The 19605-nt window shown below is 41.2% G+C and overlaps 1 protein-coding gene across 1 annotated transcript in view; it reads right to left on the bottom strand.

Moving 5' to 3' along the window:
- LOC118320723 (golgin subfamily B member 1-like) overlaps nucleotides 1–19605 on the bottom strand; it is a gene marked incomplete in the record, with an annotated part of 32720 nt that overhangs the window by 2274 nt on the left and 10841 nt on the right. The window contains 9 exon segments of the mRNA XM_035651780.1: nucleotides 696–778; nucleotides 1032–12575; nucleotides 12799–12903; nucleotides 12988–13156; nucleotides 13420–13529; nucleotides 13882–13926; nucleotides 14145–14278; nucleotides 15847–15970; nucleotides 17141–17292. Coding sequence (XP_035507673.1) covers nucleotides 696–778; nucleotides 1032–12575; nucleotides 12799–12903; nucleotides 12988–13156; nucleotides 13420–13529; nucleotides 13882–13926; nucleotides 14145–14278; nucleotides 15847–15970; nucleotides 17141–17292 — 12466 coding nt within the window.

The following is a 19605-nucleotide window of genomic DNA, read 5'->3' as shown; positions in this document are numbered from 1 at the left end:
AGTGGTGGTGTTGAACCCTCTCACCCCACGGGTGCGACGGGTGATCAAATTGGTTGTATTGAACGGATTGACACGAACTCTCCTCAACTACTGCCTCACAATCAATGCATACAGCATAGCGAGCGATCCTCTGCAGACACTTTAGAAGGACTGGACAGCGGACGACTCGCTGCTCCCTCACAAAGCAAGTCCAAACTGACTTTTGACTTGTTTCCGCCCAGACCTGCTTCTCACATAGCGTGTAAATTTATGCGCTTGTGCAAAAACAAACATCCCCGCCCCCACACTCACATCTAAGCCTACACACACGTCAAATACACAGGAATGATTATCGGCCTGTTCACATCGGCCCTATTTTGACATCGGAACGATACCGATGTGTAAAAAAATGACCATATCGGCCGATATTATATCGGCGGCCAATATAATATCGATATCGATCCAATCACCTGCCAAGTACTTTTATAAACTGCCTTCATCTTTTCAGTCATTCTGAAATCCTAACCCTGTCACCTTGGCTGAAGGCTCAGTTTGTCCACTGTATCCCCAACAGATTGTAAGATAAAGTGATTCCAGTACGTTTTAGTGACATTTTAACAGTTTTAAGCATATTTTGATTATTACTGAGATTAGAATTATAACAATTATTTCGGCCAGGGTAATTGTGAAATATATTGATATTGTCCAGCGCCTACCTCAGATCTGCTGGTTCTTTCTGGTAGCTGCTGATTTCTCCTTCAGGTGGCACTCCGTCAGTTTGCATCTTCTGATTCGTCTCCTGAAATAGCGGGGGAAAAAATAGAAGAAAGTCGTCAGTTACAATTTATCTTAAAAAAGCTATCAAACAGAGAATGTCACAGACACCAGAACATGTGCATCCCAACAAAACAAATACCATGCAACTGAAAGCAATGGTACGTATTAAAACCAAACTAACTTGACCCTGCATGCTTTCCACAAGATGAAATACAGCAGAGAGATGAAGCGCAAGCAACAGCCAAACTCAAATCACAGCTGATGACTTGACTTACCGCTCCATCCTTCTCATTCGGGAGGGCGTGGACGCCACTTCCTTTTGACTTTTCCAGACTCATGGAGGTGACAGTCTCTAGGGGAGTTGAGCCTTGCCTGGACTCAACCACTCTTTTGGCCCCACTCAACTCATCCATCAATCTGTCGCGATCATTTTGGAGGCTGGCCATGGATCTGGAGAACGCTGCCAGCTGCCTGCTGTATGTGCCATTTTCCAGGACGACCTGCTTCAGTTCCCTCTCCTTCTCTGACAAAGCCTTCGACAGCTCATCCAACAACTTGTTCAGCTCTGTGTGTGCGTCTTTGCTCTCTAAAGCCTTTAATTTATGAACAAGGACGTCCCTCTCTTTGGAAAACATCGCCAGGTCAGAGGTGGCATCCTGCAGACTGCGCTCCACCTTGTTCAAGGCTGCCTGAGTCTCTCTGAGTTCTTCATCATATCTGTTTCTCAGGGTCTTGAAATCTTCAATGAGTTGGTCTCTGTCATTCTGCAAAGCAGCCATGGCTTTGCACAGGGACTCATTTTGAGCCCTCATTTCTTTGCTTTGCGTTTTGGCCTCTGATAACTGTTGCTCCATTTCGAGTTGGTCTTTTGCGAGCTCTGCCACCCTTTGATCAGCTGTCTCCCGCTCGTTTCTCATCAGCTCCACCTCGCGCTCGAAGGCGTCCAGCTCACCGTTGTATTTGTCCTCAGCTTCAGCCAGCTTTTTGTCTGTTTCGTTTTCCACCAGCTGCATCTTTCCCTTGAGCTCATCAATAAGGACTTTCTGAGAAAGAAGTTTTTGCTGGAGGTCATTACACTCAGCTGCTTTGGCCGCCACAGCTTCCTGCAAATCGACAATCACTTTGCCTTCATTTGTCGTGGCTCTCTCCTTTTTTAGAGTTAATATATTAGCTTCCTGTGAGGACACCTGAGCTGTAAGTTTAGAGATCTCTGCTTTTAAAGTAATGCTTGCCTCTTCTTCCTTTCGGAGTTCCAACCGAGACTCTCTGTGTTGCTTTTCAGCTGCAGCCTTTTGGTTTTCAAGGTTTTTGATCACATCCTGCTGCTTCTTCAGAAGCACCTTCAACTGGTTGTCCTTCAGGAATAAAACCTGATTCAGATCCTCTCTGTACCGAACCAGTTGTGCCCTGAGCATAGCGTTTTCTGAATTGAGATCATCCATTTGATGTAACAGCTTTCTTATTTCATGTTTAAGGCCTTTGGTGGCACCACCTTCCCCGTCAGGAGAGCCCTCTTTACCCGTTAACCCTAACTGACTCTTTGCTTCAAGTATTCTGTATTCTGACATCAGTCGCTCCCGTTCACTCTGTAAAGACACCATCGAATTCTTGAACGACTCCATCTTAGCAGCCATCTGCTCCTTTTCCTGGGTAGACCTGTTGATTTTGATTTGCAGACTTTTGACCTTGGCTTCAAGCCCTCTTAGCTCTTTGTCAGCTTTTTCTCTTTGGTAACGCGACGATGTTAACCTGTCCTCGTACACTGATACCTGGGAGCGATAATTAGCCTGGAGTTGTTCTAGATATCCTGACATCTGTCCGTCTCTACAGGACAGCAAGGATGAGATCTCAGCATCTTTGCTCTGGAGGAGTGTTTTCAGTTGCAGAGAAATTCCTTCCTGCTTCTCAAAGTCAGCCTGAAGTTTGTCATTTTGAGACTGTAAAAGCAGCAGCTGAGCATCAGAGTCTGCATTCATCTTCTCCATTTGCTGGAGATTTAGCTGCATTTGGGAAATCGCATCTTCTTTGTCAGCAAGCTGTCGGTTCAGTGTGTTTTTATCTTGTTCTATTCTTTCAAGGTGAGCACTGAGTTCCTTTACCTGCACAGACATCAGCTCCACGGTCTCAGTCAGTTCAGCGTTGCTTGCGCTCATGACAAACAGCTGTCTCTGCTGAGCAGCGGCAGCAACAGAGTACTCATTGAGCGTCCTCTCCAATCTTGACTTGGTCACTCGTAGCTCATTCACCTCTTTGTCTTTCACTCTCATGTCTTCAAGGAATCGTTTGATCACAAAACCCTGTTCAAGGAGCTGGTTATCCTTCTCGTTTAACGTCTTTTGGTATAAACCGTTCCAAAGTTTGGCAGCCTCTGCACCTTGAGCGGTGGCAGATAAAGCAGACAGCTTGGCTTCATTAGTCTCAGCTGCTCTTTTCAGAGTATTCATCTGTAGATCTTGAGAGTCCAGTTGCTGCCTCAGTTCATTCACTTTTTGACTTTCTTTATCTTTTAACTCCTTGAGGTCCTCTATCTGTTGCTGTAACACATATTGATTCTCCATGTAAGAATTGAATTGTTTCTCATCTATATTTTGTAGTGATTTGGTTTTCTCCGTGCCCTGATCTTCAGACTTTTTACTTTTCTGTGATATTTCCAGGGCCAGCTGGTCTCTTTCAGACTCGACACTCAAAATCTTTTCTGTGGCCTGCTGGAGGAGATTCTTGTGCGTAATTAGCTCAGCTTCAACTTGTTTATTTCTCTCCTCTAAAACTAATATTTTCTCTGAGCTTTTCTTCAGTTCTTTCTCGAAGTTTTCAAAAGCTGACTGTGAGATCTTCAAAGAACTCTCTAAATCTAAAATCAGCTCCTGGTATTTAATGCAGTTTTGCTGCAACTGATTTATCTCCTGGTGCTTTTCCTTGAGGAGCTCTTGCAGCTCTTTCTTCACATTCTTGGTGCCCTCGTTGCCTCTCTGAACTGTCTTCAGTTTCTCCTCAAACTCTCGGACTAATCTGAGCTGCTCCTCCTCTTTTTCTTGACGAACTTGATCACTCATCTCTTTACTAGCCACCAATTGAGAGGACAGCTGCATGTTTTGGGCTTGCAAAACAGTGACAGACTCAGTCAGTTCATCAATCCTTTCAGAATTTTTGAGGATCACAGTTTCCAAATATTCATTTTCATTTTTCACCTTGTCTGAAATCTCCTGAACATTTTCAAGCTCCTCCTGCAGAAGAGACTTATCATCCTCCAAGATTCTCACCTTCTCATTTAAGCTAATAGTCTCTTGGCTGTGTCTGTTAATAATGTCTTTGAGTTCTTTATTGACATCGTCTTTCTCTCCCAACTGCAATTCATGATCATTTTGTATCTTTTCAATTCTTTCAGACAGATTTTGCTTCTCCTTTTGTAACAAGTTGTTGATTTCCAATTGAGCACTGAGTTCTGTTTTCTGGGCCTCAATCTGGGCAGTCAGTGAATTGTTCAAACTGAGTGCTTCATCAAGTTTAAGTTGCATGTTGTTTGTGTATGTATTTGATTCCAAGTGCTTCTTTTCCAATGAACAGCTAGATTCTTCCAGCTTCTCTGCCAGTTGGTTGTTTTCAGCCTGTAATTCAGTAAGTTTCTCTCTGAGATCCTCTGATGACTCTTTAAGTTTGCAAATCTCAGCCTCCAACTGTTGATTTCTATCAGTCAGCTTGCATGTCGCCATTTTGTGATTTTCTTCAAGCTCAGTCAGCTCTTTTCTAGCTTTCTGATTCTGTTCCTCCAGCTCTTCAATCTTCTGCCGTTTCTCTTTGGAAAATTTGTGCATCCTCTCTTTAATTCTTCCATTTTCTTCCTCCATTTCTCTAGCTTGCTTCTCTAAATTCTCCATCTCTGTCTCTTGTTTGTGGATTTTTCTGATGGCTTCCTGCCGCTCTCTTTTGGCCCCCTCCAAAAGCTGTCTCATCTTATCCATTTCACTGCTAACATTTTCATAAGCTTGTAAAAGAGACTCATACTCTTGTTTCAGCTCAGCGTGTTTCGACTTCCACTTGGACAGCTCGTCTGTTTGGGAGTCCTTAAGAGATTCAAGCTGGCATGAAAAAGCTTGTTTCTGCTGGGTGATGTTTTCAATGGTTAGTTTCAAGCTGTCACAGGCTGCTGATAGGCTGCGATTATCATTGAGGATGCCATCAACTTGGGTGCTGAGCTTGTCCTTTTCCTTTTTCAGAGATGACACAGAGTTTTCCAGGTCTGTATTTTGTTGTTTCAACTTTAGCACTGATGACTCCAGAGCAAAGCCCTCGGCTTCTTTAGCTTCATGTTTGGCTGACAGCTTTTCTACTTCCTCCTTGAGCGTTGCATTTTCCTTCAATAATTCTTTCCTTGAAACTAAAGCTGCTTGAAGTTTCCTGGTTAGAATAGCAACTTTGCTTTGGTTGTCCTGATCATTCATTTTTGTGCTATCTTCTTGAGATTTCTGAAACTCACCAGTCTCGGTTCTCATCCTTTCAATGGCAATTTCATGTGTTTTAATTTGCTGCTGTAATTGCAGCTCAAGTGCAGCAATTAGTTCTTCTTTTTCTGAAAGTTGAGCCTGAGAAACTAGCAAAGCATCAGCTTTCTCCTTTAGTTTCACTTCAAAGTTTTCAGCACATTTGCGAGACAAACCGACCTCTTCTTTGTTAACATCTTGTTTGACGTACATTTCAGCCATCTTTACTTTCTCTGACTCCTTCAGTTGCCCATTCAGTGCAGTTAACTCATCCTTGAGTTCATCAATTAATCTGTAAGCATTTTCTTTTTCTTGCTTTAATAAATCCAAATTCCTTTGATTTTCAGTACAATGCAGTTGTGCTTTTTCAAGCTCCTCAGTGAGCTGCTGTTGCATTTCTGCTAATGTATTTTGGATGTTTAAAACCTCCAAGGATTTCTGTGAAACTAAAGCAACTGCTGTCTCAAGTTCCACTTTCATTAGATTACTTTGCTCCAAAAGAGTCTTGTTTTCTTCCATCAAGAGTTGATATTTTTCTTCATTTGCTTTCAATTGTTCCAGTGCACTATCAGAGATGCTTAGCCGAGTCTCCAAAGCAATGTTTTCACTAAATAATGCTTGCTTCTCCTGTTCGGTCTTTAGCTCAGCAACTTTAATAGTTTCCTGATATTTCTCAACTTCTTCTGTTTTCTCTTTTACTTCTGCACAAGCTTTCTCTAAGTCACTCTCCACCATTTTAAGTTTTGATTTCAAAGCTTCTGCTCTTTGCTCCATGACAACAAGAGCCTCGTCTTTACTTGCCATCACAAGAGACATGCTCTCAAATTTGGATTTAACATTTTCTAGCTCTGTTTGCAAGGTTGATAGAGAATGGCACTGACTCTCTTTCTCAGCCAGAGACATCTTCAGATCTTGTAGAGTTGTATCCCTCTCCTCAACAAGCTGCCTTAAAGTGTCCAGTTCATCTTGATCAGACAAAGAGGTTTTACGGAGGTCTTCCAGTTCCCTGACCTTCTCATCAAAGTTTAACTGGACAGCGTTCAGCTCATTCGTCTGCTGACAGCGTTGTTCCAGGAGAGCCTTGTAGTCGTCTTTTAGTTCAGCTAGTTCTTGAGTTAATTTCTTTTCATTTTCTTGAGCTTTCTTCATTGTCTCTTTGCGTGCCAGCAAGGCAGCCTGGGCCTTTTTCTGCAGCATCGCCTTTTCAAGCTTCATCTGCGCAAGCTCATTTTCTAAGTCGACAGCAGTAGCAGTGGAGGAAGATTTATCTTTTAACTCATCTTTATATGTCTTGATTTCACTTTGAAGCTCATCTAATTTCTGCATCCAGTTGTTTTTGTCCTGCTCAAATGCTTCTTCTTTCCCAGCAGCACTAGACTGCAGCTGCTCAATAAAGTAGCTTTTCTCACTCAGTGTTTGCAAAGATTCTGACAAACACACTTCTTTCTCATTTAATGTGGCTTGCAAAATTTGTTTTTCTGACTGTAATTGTTGTTCAAGTCTTTCACTTTCAGTTTTCTGTTCAATAATCTCTCCTTCTTTCTCAATAATTTTCTTTTCAAGAAGAGAAACGTTCTCTTCATACATTTTTACAGCAGCTTGAGCTTGATTTGTTACTTCCTGTAACTGATCCTGTAAAAGCGAAACCTCTGCTTTACTGTTCACAATCTCTTCCTTTTGGTTTTCATATTGCTCTATTTTTTTCAACAGATCCTTTCTTACAATTAGAGAAGCTTGAAGCTTCTTCTTTACTGCATCTTTTTCTTTGGATACCTTTGCTAGTTCACTCTTTATGGCATCCTTTTCTTTAATCAGCTCAAGCTTCTCTAAATTGTTGGTTTCAATTTCACTTTGAGAGCGTGAAATATGTCCCTCTAACTGCTGAGAAATCTCTTCAAACTTCTTCATGGAGGTTTTGTGTTCTTGCTCCATGCTTTCTAACTGTGCTATTAGAGATGTTTTTTCCTCACTAAGTTTCATTCTTTCATTTGAGGCAGATTCTATGACTTGGGCGATGGATGCATCTTTATCCCTCAGCTGCTGACTAAGCCCAGCAAGTAATTCCTTCTGCTGACTTATCTGAATGCTCATACAGTTGAGTTGTTCATCTTTTGCTTCTGATTCACTGTGTAAAGAAGAGTGTCTGACAGTAGCTTCTTTTACTTTCTCTATTTCAGCATTTAGCTGAATCTGTAGATGCTCTACCATCTCTTGCAAAAGAGCAACTTGATGACCCTTCTCATCATTACTCCTCTCTCCTTCATTAAGTGTGTTCTGTGTTCTTTGCAACTGTGTGACGGTTTTATCCAGCTCATTTTTCAAAGCGTCAACCTCTGACTGATGACTTTCTTGTAATCGTTTTATCATGTCCTGTATAGAGGCCTTTTCTTTATTTAAGGCAGCTGATCTCTCAGATGCGGTTGGTGGCAAGACAGAGGAATCTTTATCAGAATCATTTCTAAGTATAAGATTTTGTAACTCGTATTCTGCAGCTTTTAGAGCCCTCTGCAAATTATTGTTTTCACAATCCTTTTCCTGGACAGATGCTAAAACCTTCTCAAGTTGAATCCTGGATGCTGACGCCTCCAACTCTTTTGCACTCAGCTGATCAGAACCCTGTTTAATTGCAGAGGAAGCCTTAGCTAGTTTCTCCTGCAGACTGTCCAAATCTTGCTTCAAAGCATTAACTTTAACATCTTTAGATTTCATTTCATTTTCAACACTTTTCAATTGTTCTGCAAGTAGATTTTTATCCTGTTTTTCTCTATCCAGAACTAACAGCCACTCCTTCTCAGAGTCCTGCAGAATTTGCTCTATCTTTTGAATGTTTTCTTTTAATCGAGAAAGTTCTTCATCTTTGGCACTAACCTTTGCTTGAAGGCTCTCCTTCTCGGACATCATTTTCTCCACTGTTTCGTTCATGCTGCTGGACTGCTGCTTCATTTGAATCTGCAGCTCCCCCTGCGATGCCCATATTTGATGATGTCTCCTTTCCAGCTCTTCCTTCTCTGCAAAAACTTTTCTAACTTCCTCTTGCAAATGTGTGTTTTCATTACTGACTGCAGTAATAAGCTTCAGGTGCTCTTCCTTTGACAAACTAATCTCCTCATTTAGCCTCTTATTCTGCTCTTCTAGTTTCTGCATTTCCGAAACCAGCTGAGATGCGTGTTTGGCCTGCGACGTGAACTGACTGTTAATTGCATGGAGAGCCATTTCTCTCTGCTCAAGGTTTTCTGTCAGTGCATTCATCTGTGCCACAACTTGAAGATGTTGTGATTTGAGTCTTTCTATTTCAACAGTCAGCAGCGACACGCTTGCTTGATGAGAAGCATAAGCTTCCTCTTTTTCCTTTGAAAGACTGGAGTTTAAGTCTTCTGTTTTCTCAAGTTTGCCATGGATCGCTGATAACTCATTTCTCAGTGTTTCTATAGTGGTCTTTGCTGTCTGATGTTCATTATTGGTATCATCCAATAACCTCTGAAGGTTTGACACCTCATCAGTCCTTTGGGACAGTTGCTTTCTTATATCTTGCAACTCCTCTAAGTTAGTTGCATATTTCTCCTGTAGATTATTAAAGGCACTTCGTGTTTCTTCTGCTGACCTTTTGAGGTTTTCAGACTCACTGGACAGTAACTGAATTTGACTCTGAAGCTGTGACACCAACTCTGTGCTTTCCATGAACTGAGTTTTGAAGAGGAAAGCCTCATCTGCTCTTCTTTGAATATCCTGAAGAGACTTTGATTGGTCCAAAAGAGCTGCATCTTTTTCATCCAAGGCCTTTCTCAGATTTTCCACTTCAGATATCTGTACTTGGAGGGTGTTGTTGACTTTTATAACTGATTCTTCAAGGTGTGAAATCTGCTCTTTCAAACTCTCACACTCTGCCTCTTTGGCTTGTAGATTTGAATTGAGGTGTTCAACAGCAGTGGAAGATTGACTTTGATATTCAAGACTTGACTGTTCTTTTTTCACCAAAGTACTTTTCAGTACAGATGACTCTGAAGTAAGACTGTCAACTTGACCTCGGAGTTTACAGACAGAATCTTCAAGATCTGAAACTTTGGCACTTAAACTGACATTGTCATCTGATTTCTGTTTCAGCTGCTCTTCCTGTGCAGCAATCCTACTGTTGAGCTGCTCGATCAAAGTCTCATGCTGTTGCAGGCATTCATCTTTTCTTTGCACAATCAAATGGAGGCTATCCTTCTCTAAGCATGCTGTTTTGAGAAATGTGACTTCTTCGTGTGCTTTGGACAGCTCTGTGATCGTTTTTTGAAACTCCGATTTTAATTTTGTATTCTGCTCATTGAGTGCTTGATTGTTGTCTTTAAAATCAATTATCTCTGCTTTCCTCTGGTCCTCCTTCTGTGTCAGCTGAGAGTTTTCTGCCGTGAGTTTTTGCACAGCCGTCTTTAGGTTGGTAATTTCAACCTCCATCTCTGCGGCATTCTCATTCATCGCACCAAGCTGACTGCTGAGTGAAATCACTGATTCGTTTCGTTTATTCAGCTCATCTTTGTGGTTTTGAAGTTCATTTGTTACTTCTTTTAATGTCTGTTCCTTTTGCTCTATCTGCTGTTTCGCCTCCAAGCACTCTTGCCTGAGTGACTCTACCTCACCCTGCATCTGTGACAGGAGGGTTTTCTGTTGCATGACTTCATTCTGATACATGCTACATTCTTCTGCTTTCTGCTGAAACATCGTGTCTTTCTCCATTAGCCCTGACTTGAGGACAGATCCTTGTTCCTGAAGCATGGATACTGTATCCTGAAGTTGCAGCAGCTGGTTCTGCTGAGCTTCCAACTGTGAACTCTGTTCTGACACTGTTTGCTTGTTCTCATTCAAGGACTTGCTGAGTTGACCAACTTGCTTTTGTAAGCCATCAACTTGCTCTCGTAGACTTTGAAGTTGTTCTTCTCTCTCTGTTAATGTTTTTGATAGATTGGCACATTCACTTGTTTTCTCAAGCAAACCGGCAGAGTTTGACAGTTCACTTTCCTTGAGGATTCTTTTTAATTCATCTGCTGCAATAGTAAGCATCTCCTTTTCTTTCAACAGGCCGTCAATTATTTTCTGATTCTCTGAGATTTGAATTTCAAGCCGAGAGTTTTGTTCGTGGAGTGAACTCCTTTCAGTGGTTAGTTCAGAAACTGATTTGATGTTCTGTGCTAACTCCTCTTGTAGTTTCTGATTATTTTCTGTTAGGCTGCTAATCTTCACATTAAAACTGGAGTTCTGTTCAAGAGTTACTTTAAGCTGTCCATCGAGATCAGACAGAACCTGTGTTTGCTGAGCAAGCTGCTGTTCTCTGGTTTCACAGGCCGCACGAAGTTGGTGGTTTTCTTCAGTCACTGCCTGGATGTGGCTGTTTAGGTTAGCCAACTCTGTTTGCCTCACCCCTGCTTCAGACTCAAGCTTTCTGGAATTTTCTTCCATGACACTTATTTGGTCACTCAGAGACTTAACAGTCTTGTTGGTATCATTCAGTTTGTCTTTGTGTTTTTGACACTGCTGTTTCAAATTTTTCAACTTTTCTTCTCTCTCTTTAATTTGCTGGCGAAGTTGTGAGCGTTCTTCATTAAGTGATGCAGTTTCTGCTTGTAGCTCAGATACAACATTTTTCTGCTGTGTGACTTCATTCTGCAAACTGTGATTTTCTTTCAACACTGTATCCTTCTCCATTAAGCCAGACTTCAGACTGCATTCCTGTTCTCGAAGCAGAGATATTGTTTCCTGAAGTTGCGTTTGCTGGTTTTGTTGGGCCTCTAGTTGTCCTCGAAGATCATTTACAGTCTGCTCTTTTTCTGCCACGTCATGCTGGAGCTGGTCTGCCTTAGAAGTCAAGGTTTGCACTTGTTCTTGCAGTTGTGTCGCATTCTCCTCCCTTTCCCTGAGTATCTGGTTGAGTTTACTACATTCATTTGTTTTTTCCAGCAGAATCTCTGAGTTTGAGTGTGTGCTTTGCTCAAGAACTCTATTTAACTCATTAGTACGAACAGTCAGTTCCTCTTTATCTTTTTGTAGCCCTTCAATTATTGTGTTGTTTTGCAAATGCTGCGTTTCAAACATCGATACGTTGGCTTGCAATGATTCCTTTTCAGCTGTAACTTCTGAAATAGTTTTTACACTTTCAGTAAGTTCTAGTTCAAGTCTCTCTTTCTCTTCTGTAAGGTGATGTACTTGACTCTCAAGACTGCTGTTAAGTTCAAGAGCAGAAGCAACCTTTTCACTAAGTTGATTTAAATTCTGCGTCTGAAGCTCAAGCTCCTTAGTCAGTCCTTCAAGTTTTTCTTGCAGATGCTTTTTCTCAGTCTTCATTCCTTTTAATAGGCCCTTGAGTTTGGAGATGTTTTCAGATTTGCTTTGAAGTTCATTGCTCAACTTCTCATTTTCTGAATCCCGGACTTTCAATTCAGTGTCGAATTTCTGCCTCTCGTCCTCGGCCTGTTTATCAGTTGCCTTCAGTTGGTTTTCCAGTGACGCAATGGTTTCTAGTTTCTCTGTCATCTCCTTTTTGATGTGCTCCTCACTCTGTACTTGCTCCTGTAATTGTTTGGACAACGTCTGCATTTCATTATTGTATTTTTCCACCTGTTCCAGAAGTTTGTTCTGTTCATCCTTAAATGATTTTAGCTCTTTTTCATATGTCTGTTCTTTATCATTAAGTTGTTGCTGTAGTTGCTCATTGCTTGTATTTTTGTCCTTGAGCTGGACAACAAGTCCTTCTGTCTCTTGGAGCTTTTGGTTGGATAAAGTCAGCTGTTCCTTTAGGGAGGTGATGTGTGATTCACATTCAGACAGATGATTACGGTGGTTCACAATCTGTTTCTGGACTTGCCCTCGAAGGTCCTGAATAGTTTTCTTGTCCTCTTCAGTGTGCTTTATCAGAAGTTCCACCTCAGCCACTTTAGACTCTCTTTCCTCTTTGGCCTTGACCAACTCCATCTCAGTATCCTTGAGGTTCCCGACTAGCTCTGCGATCTTGCTATCCAGGGTTTGCTGGTCTGAATTCTGTGACTCTCGGATAATCATGGCCTCCCGCTCTGCCTTACTCAGCGCATTTTCTACATGAACCAGGTTCTCTTCTTTGAGTTTGAGCTCCTGCTTCAGCACTGTGACCTGTTCCACATATTCTGCCATGTTACTAGAAAGTGTTGATATCTCTTTGTCCTTTTCCAATAGGGTATCTTTCAGACTATCAATTTCCCGCTCACAGCTTTGAAGATCATGAATGAGTTGGGCTCGTTCTTCCAGGTAGGCCGTGTTTAGTTTGTCCAGCTCTTCGTTTGTCTGATCGAGTTCAGTTTGTAAAGTTTCTATGGTGACTTCCTGCTTTTGTGTCTGAAAATCAAGAGATAAAGAACAATGATGAAGCATCGAGTGAGGCAGGAGAATTTTTATCACTAGTGCAAGGATTATGGCATTATCTTAAGGAGAATTGCTTCTCAATGCTAATTAACTCCAACCTGTGTGTGCAATGAATGGATAAGAAAACAATAAATAAAGGATGCTGACATTTAGTCAAACATTTCAGAAACAAAATATTTGGTTCTTAAAATCACACCTTCTCCTTCAGCACACTCAGCTTCTGTGTGAGGTCGACAACTTCAGTTTTCAAATTAGAGCACTGTTTCTCTGAGCTACTGCATTTCTTGGAAACAGTCTCAAGCTGCAGAAGAAAAAAGAAACAAGAAAATTAACTACTGCTGAATATTGAACTGTGACAAAAAAAAAGTTAAAAGTTAACTCTTACAGTGTGCTCAGTCTGAAGGAGCTTGTCAGACACTTCTTTGTACAGAATTTCTTTTTCACTCAAAGACTCTCGGAGGCTGTTGATGAGCTCAAGTTTCTCAGACGTCTTGGCCAACGTATTCTCCTTCTCGATGAGAGAGCTTTCCAAGCACTCCTGTGTGTTACTCAGCCTACGAAACACAATCACACAATCGTAACAGGTAATGTAATTAACCTTATCAGGATTAGGATTTGCAGTAATGAGATGAAAGTTCAAGAAAGAATGCTAAGATCTAACAGCCTTGTATTTTGAAGGTGGATATGAAGAATTACTTTGTAATGAGAAAGAAAAGTGTAGCTTTTATAAATGATGATTTTGTATAGTGATTTATTTTAATATGATTAGAGGTAGCAGATTGTTGAATCTTTGAAAATTGTTAAATTAATAACTTACCCTTTAAGCTGTTCATTGAGACTGCTAACCAGCAGCTGATGCTTCTCTGCATCTCTGCTCTGTTGACTTCGGACGCTGGCAAGTTGGCTCTGTAGTTTCTCTGACTCATTCTGTAGTGGCAGAAAAGAAAAGATCAATATGCAGAGATTAAATCCTTGAAGCAATGGATAAAGAGATTCTCACTGCACACAGACGTGGATGGCGGCGGACACTCTGAGAACAATATTTCCATATATTATTATTGGATATTTATTTTCCCATTCATGTGGTTATAATGAACTTTGACATTCACCATTTTGACAGTTAAGCAGTGAAATGTGATTTATGACACCCAGTGAGTCTGCGACAGAACACCTCCGTAAAATGTTATTTAAAACTAAGATTAAACAAGCACACCACACCATTAGCCATCACCGCCAGAGGTGCTCTCCAGCGCACACATACAAGAGAGACCCAACACACCTGAGAGACCCAAAATGGCTGCTCATCTTCTACATCAAACGTCACCTGTGTTAGAAGGGTTCGTTACAAAATCCTAGTCCTCGGGAGGGGAATCATGCAATTCACTCATCATTTACGCATCAGTAGGTAAGTAATGACTATAAGTTACATTTTCACAGAGTGAGCGTTAGACAATGTTTAAAAAGACAAATACTGGTTTGATCTAACCCTGGGGCAACGAGACAGTGTGTGTTGTTGGGTGGGGTCGGGTACAGCGAGCTTACCTGTAATGTCTCTATACGGGCCTGCAACTGCAGTCGATCCTCCAGATCTTGACAGCGCTCCTCCAGGCTCAGTATCTGCTCCTGCAGTTGGTTCCTTTCCAGCTCCAACTCCTCCACAACGGACCGCAAACCATCTGGGATCATCAGGGAAGAGAATAGGTGTTAGGGGTGTGACATGAACAAAAAAAAATCAGTCTCAAATAAAGGCCAGTGAGGGGAGGTGGAAAAAATTACACTTTATCAGGATCTTACTGTTATTCTTAAATTTAATCTCATGACTAGAACAGAGTAACATTATACTAGCTCACTCTGCTGCTCGACTTTATCTACAGAAATACTGTTTGTTTTCATTCCCTCTTTAATTCTGCCTTTTTACTATTTATGAAAAACTTCCTGCACAGATGTTTCAGATTAAAAGTCTTTCAGTGGCCCAAAGGGAATAAATATCTGAGAATTTACTGTTTACTGGACTGTCACCTTTTATTCAAAAATGGAGAAAAAAAAAATTGTGATTGCTGTTTTCCTTTGTTAACACAAAATAGTGGAAACTGTTGAGTCATTTCAATCAGTTAATAATCAAGACATCAAATCATCTGAGAAATAATGTGAAAAACCTTTTTGGATTCGAGTCAAGGCTGTTTGCTGAATTTCAAAAATAGCACTGCCTCAAAGTAACATCATGCCACCACAGCAAATCTGAAGTTATCTGCAACAAAGTTTATAATTGAGCTAAGTGGGATGTGACTTTTTAAAAAATGTGACAGCCCTACTGTAATGGTACAAGGAAAAAAATAGGTAAAAAACCTTTACAAAAGGTGAATCAGTGGGAAGCCATGATCACAAAGTCTGCTAGAAAAGTGCATTTCTTAAGAGCACAGGCTAATTAAAAAGATATTCACTGGCAGATTCATTCATTAAAAGACAAGAGTGTAAAATGCAATTCCAGGGCTCAAGGTTTAGCCGCAAACAACCAAAAAGTACATCAGTCGGTTTTCCATTTAACAAACAACTCCAGTCCCCAATTATAATTTTTGTTTTTTGGAAATATTTTGAACGGCTGATGTATTTTTTGGTTTTACGACAAGCAGTAGCTTAAAAGACAACAATACAGGATGAGAGGAAATGGAGAAAAGGGAGCAGAACATGCAAACAATGAAAAAACAAAACTTACCACAGATGGGATCTTGCCACCTACATTTATATGACCTCACAAGAACTCAGTGCATTTAGTGGACTGATCCCAACAAAACACTAGCCAGCTCAACCAGCATGCACGTGTCCAAAGAAAATACTGTAAACTGATGAAAATGTAAACCAATGAATGAGTGTTCCTCCCTCCGAGATCATATCAGGTGTCCCAGTTACTTTTAGATTAGCTTAAATTCAGCTTGCTACAGTGTGACCCAGCAGGTGAGTCCACAGGTAGAAATGAAGGCAAGCAGAACCAAGCTAATCCCTCCAGAATGTAAAACACAATAACCCTGTGTAGATGACCCAGGTCTTACATTCACAATATTGGCAGGTTAGATGAAAAAAAAAAGACAAAACCAACCAACAGCCACAATCCAACACTCAATAAAACAAGTTTGGAGTGTTATGGTGAACAGAACAAAATATCAACCCAAATGCAACTTAAGTTTCCCAAAGGAATGTGCAGATGACCGTGTGCATGCCGGTGTAAACTGTCTAGCGGGTCTCACACCTGTGTCAGGAGTACTGTACTCGGGCCACCAACCTCCCATGTTCTCTCCCTCCATCGGGGTGGTGCTCTCAGAGGTGCTCCGCGGGTCCTGGAATGGGGCCTGACCGTCAAATTCAAAGTCCTCCTGCAAGTCAGATGAAATGATTTAAAGCAGGACAGTGATAGTTTTTCATGGTTTTAATACAAAATGATAAAAATAAGAAGCTTCTGGTGCATTCATTTAAGACAAAGTCACTTATTTGTATTCTGCTGTTTAAAGAAATTGTGTCTTATTGTAAGATTTTATCAGTGTCAGCAACCTGGCCATCCAGCATCTTGTGGAGTTTCGCTGCAGTTATTGCGACTCAAAATGACTATTTTTGTGCTTTTTTTTTTTTTTATTTAGGTAGAAAAAAGATTTACTGTTCCATGTGGTCATTTAATATAAACTATTAATTTAATATACAGAACATGTGCTATATGACGTCATAGTCATATCACACAGCTCTAACTTCCTATACATCTTCAAAACTCTCTAATCCCCTCTATGCTGAGCTGAGGCAGATCAGGAGCACGTTCAGCCACAGACTCATCCGGCCACGTGCCTCTAAGCGGTTAGGAGGCTCATTTGTGCCATCAGCCACCTGAGCACCCAGTACCTCCTACCTCCACTGACTGACTGTTAAACAACAAAATAACAACAATTTTAAACATGTTTTATTGTATAAAATTTCTATATTTTATTTTTATATTTCATTGTGTTTGTCAATAAAGAAACATCTGATCTTATCTTAAAAGTGACTGAGCATAAATTATTATTATTTCAATTAAATAACCAGGCTTATCAGGCTACTCGCAGCCTGTCTTTGGAACGGTTCCCTTAAATAAAATGGTCAGCTTTAAGTTAGAGATTAGTTGCAGTTGCAACAGGAATGTCCCAACCTTCACTGATGGAGCTTGTTCATAGCAATACACAGCACAGGAAGTGCTAACTGTGAAGCTCACTTCGGCAGAAAGAAGTACCTACCTACGTTTGGCATTGATGTATTTTTGAGGTTTGTTAAGGCGAAGTTTTAATTCAATTTGCCCCTTGAATCTGAATTGAATGATTTGTGCTGGTAGTTACATTTCCAGATTTTCTTAAACAATGAAAGATATGTTGAATTTGCTTTAAGTGGTGGAGGAGACCTTTGTCCCCTCAGGTGGAACTACACCATCGCAAACATCACAGCACATGTAAGGAATTTAACAAATGTCTGAAAGTTTGCCGGTGTTACCACGGCACCACCGCAGTAATGTCAGCCCGTCCACCTACCTGCAGGCTTCGCTGGGCTGGAGCTGCCAGCTTCTTGGCCCTGTGTTGGCCGAGCCCCCGAGATTGAGCCAGCTCCTCCTCCAACTCCTGCTGCCGAGTGGCCAGTGCTGGATCGGAGCAGCCAGGAAAGAACCAGTCATCCTCAATCAGTTTTGTGCCACAGGGAAAGTGGGGGGGGGGGGTTGGTTGGATTGAGGATGTATTTATGGATGGGGGGTAGGTAAAAATGGGTGGGACAGAATGATGGCAGAGCGAAAGAAGACGCGTTTTTGAAGACAGGATGACGGAGATGGAGAGAATAGATACGTGTGTTGGCATAGATGGTGTTGGTGGTTTTGATGAAGAGGGGGATGAGGCACTTTCAACACCACAAATGAACTTTGTAACATAGAAAACAGTTTCATCCAAAAGTGAACAGAGACAGACTGTAAGAGAAATATTAAGACAGAGACTGAGAGAATCAAAGGTGGAGAGAGAGAAAGTTACTCAAACTGCAGATATGTTTGCACTGTGGTATTTGCATAAAGTACGTGGACCTGAGAAACACTTCAAAAGCAACATTCTGGTCAGAGCCATGCACACCTAATTTGCATAGCAAAGGAAAAACAGCATTCAAACATGTAGGAGACGGAGAGAGAAAGTGCCTGTGGGAGGAAGGAGAGGGCTCCTTTTCATGAGTCACACTTAAAGCCAATGTTTCACCACTGTTCCTTCAGCAGGGAGACCAGACAGTTATTTAGAGTAACACGGGGAAGGTACAGATCTGAGGGGGGTTTTTCACTCAGCAGCGTAGGGCGCAAGCAGGGCTATGCCAAATTGACTGGGCTGAACAAAACATGTTCCCATCTGTTTTGTGACAACAGGCTAGTTCTGATGTGTTGGGGGAGTAACAGGGAGGGGGAGGGGGGCAGCTCAAAGCAAAGGGTGGGGCAGAAAAAGAAAAGGAGTTCAGTGGGTGAAGCTGTGGTCAGTGTGGGTTCAGTGTACACGCAGGGTTAAGCAGAGATGGACTACAGCAGTACAGTACTGAATGTAAGTCAGAGCATGCATCAGCACCTACACCGACCACAGCAGTAAGGATTACATGGAGGATGTAAGAACAGGAGAAACAGGATTATTATTCATGAAGCCAAAACAGCTAACACACTTAGAGGTCAAAGCTGCTGTTGAAGCCTGAGAATGCCGCAGAAGAAGTATCTGACGTCTGATGCTTTAAGTGAGAAACCAAAAGCTTCAGTTCAATTCAGGCTTTCATAAAGTGACAACACAAAACTCGTCAAGTTCTCAACAGGGAGATTTTTGTTTTTTCTAAAATGGTTAGAAATGTGAATTGAAGCTGCAGTGGGTAACTCTTCAGTTACGGCTTTATAAATAATATAACAGACACTGTGACAAAGAGTTGTTGCTGCCCGTTGCTGAAAAAGATATTGTGGACTGCAGCAGCAAACGACCGAAGAAACAGCTCAGCAGGCACTGATGTTGGTAGTGTACATGTCTTTAGATATTGTTTACAGCTACTGATAAGCTCCAACTCAGATACCATTCGACTCAATAGCATGCATTGCTTCAGTCTAAAAAGGCACATCAGAGCTTCTGTGTATCCAAGACTCACAGTTTCCACTTCAGCAATAAACTCATAATTACAGTATTTCCAGCAGCACTTGAAGGCAACAACATAAGGAAATTAGTGTTTACTCTTCCCATAGTCGATCCACCTGAATTAAATCAGCACAAATGACACTATTAGCAATGATTGGATTGGGTTGGTGAGTGAATCCAAAAGGTAAAAGTCTCTACTAACAAGGTCTGAGCGAGGACAAAATGTCTGAAGACAGGTTCAATAAAACTCTGCCGACAAATGAACAGCAGTCGTCTTTCAGAAAGTGTTAATTACTGCGAGGGCTTTGAGCCGAGTTGTGAGGCTCTCATTATTCACACTGAGTTCATTAATGTCTACCCCACTTCACTGATTCAGTGATTTAACACACACACACACACAGATAATCAAAATCAACAACCATAATTAATGTTAAAAGGACCATTAGCCAATTTATTCTGAGCATGACTTTGGTTTTATTTTACTGAATTAATGAAGAATATTTTTTGTGCATTACTCTTATTTCTCGAGGGGTGATTTGTTTGGCTAATCAAAGATTGCATTAGTTGTACTTGTAGTGTTCATTTCCATCAGTAAGCTCTCATAAAATATCCCAAATAACATTACTTTACTTGAATATCCTGATCTTAAAGTAACTCTCAAACCCTGTTTAGACCTGGTATTAACATGCATCTTGGGTGGATCACAAGTGGACAGCTTACAACATTTTGAGAAGGGTACAGCCATATTGAGTACATATTTGTATTGTTAATACCAGGTATAAACGGGTCCATAGACCAACACGAGACAATACTACATTATAAAATGTCTCGACTATGTGAGCTTTATCAGTTATGACTGAAACAAT

This window comes from Morone saxatilis, unplaced genomic scaffold (genome assembly GCF_004916995.1).
Source record: "Morone saxatilis isolate NCDOM2014 unplaced genomic scaffold, NCSU_SB_2.0 Contig11, whole genome shotgun sequence".
Classification (NCBI taxonomy): Eukaryota; Metazoa; Chordata; class Actinopteri; family Moronidae; genus Morone; species Morone saxatilis.
Note: the sequence above shows the minus strand (reverse complement) of the source record. Positions and strands in the feature narration are given on the sequence as shown.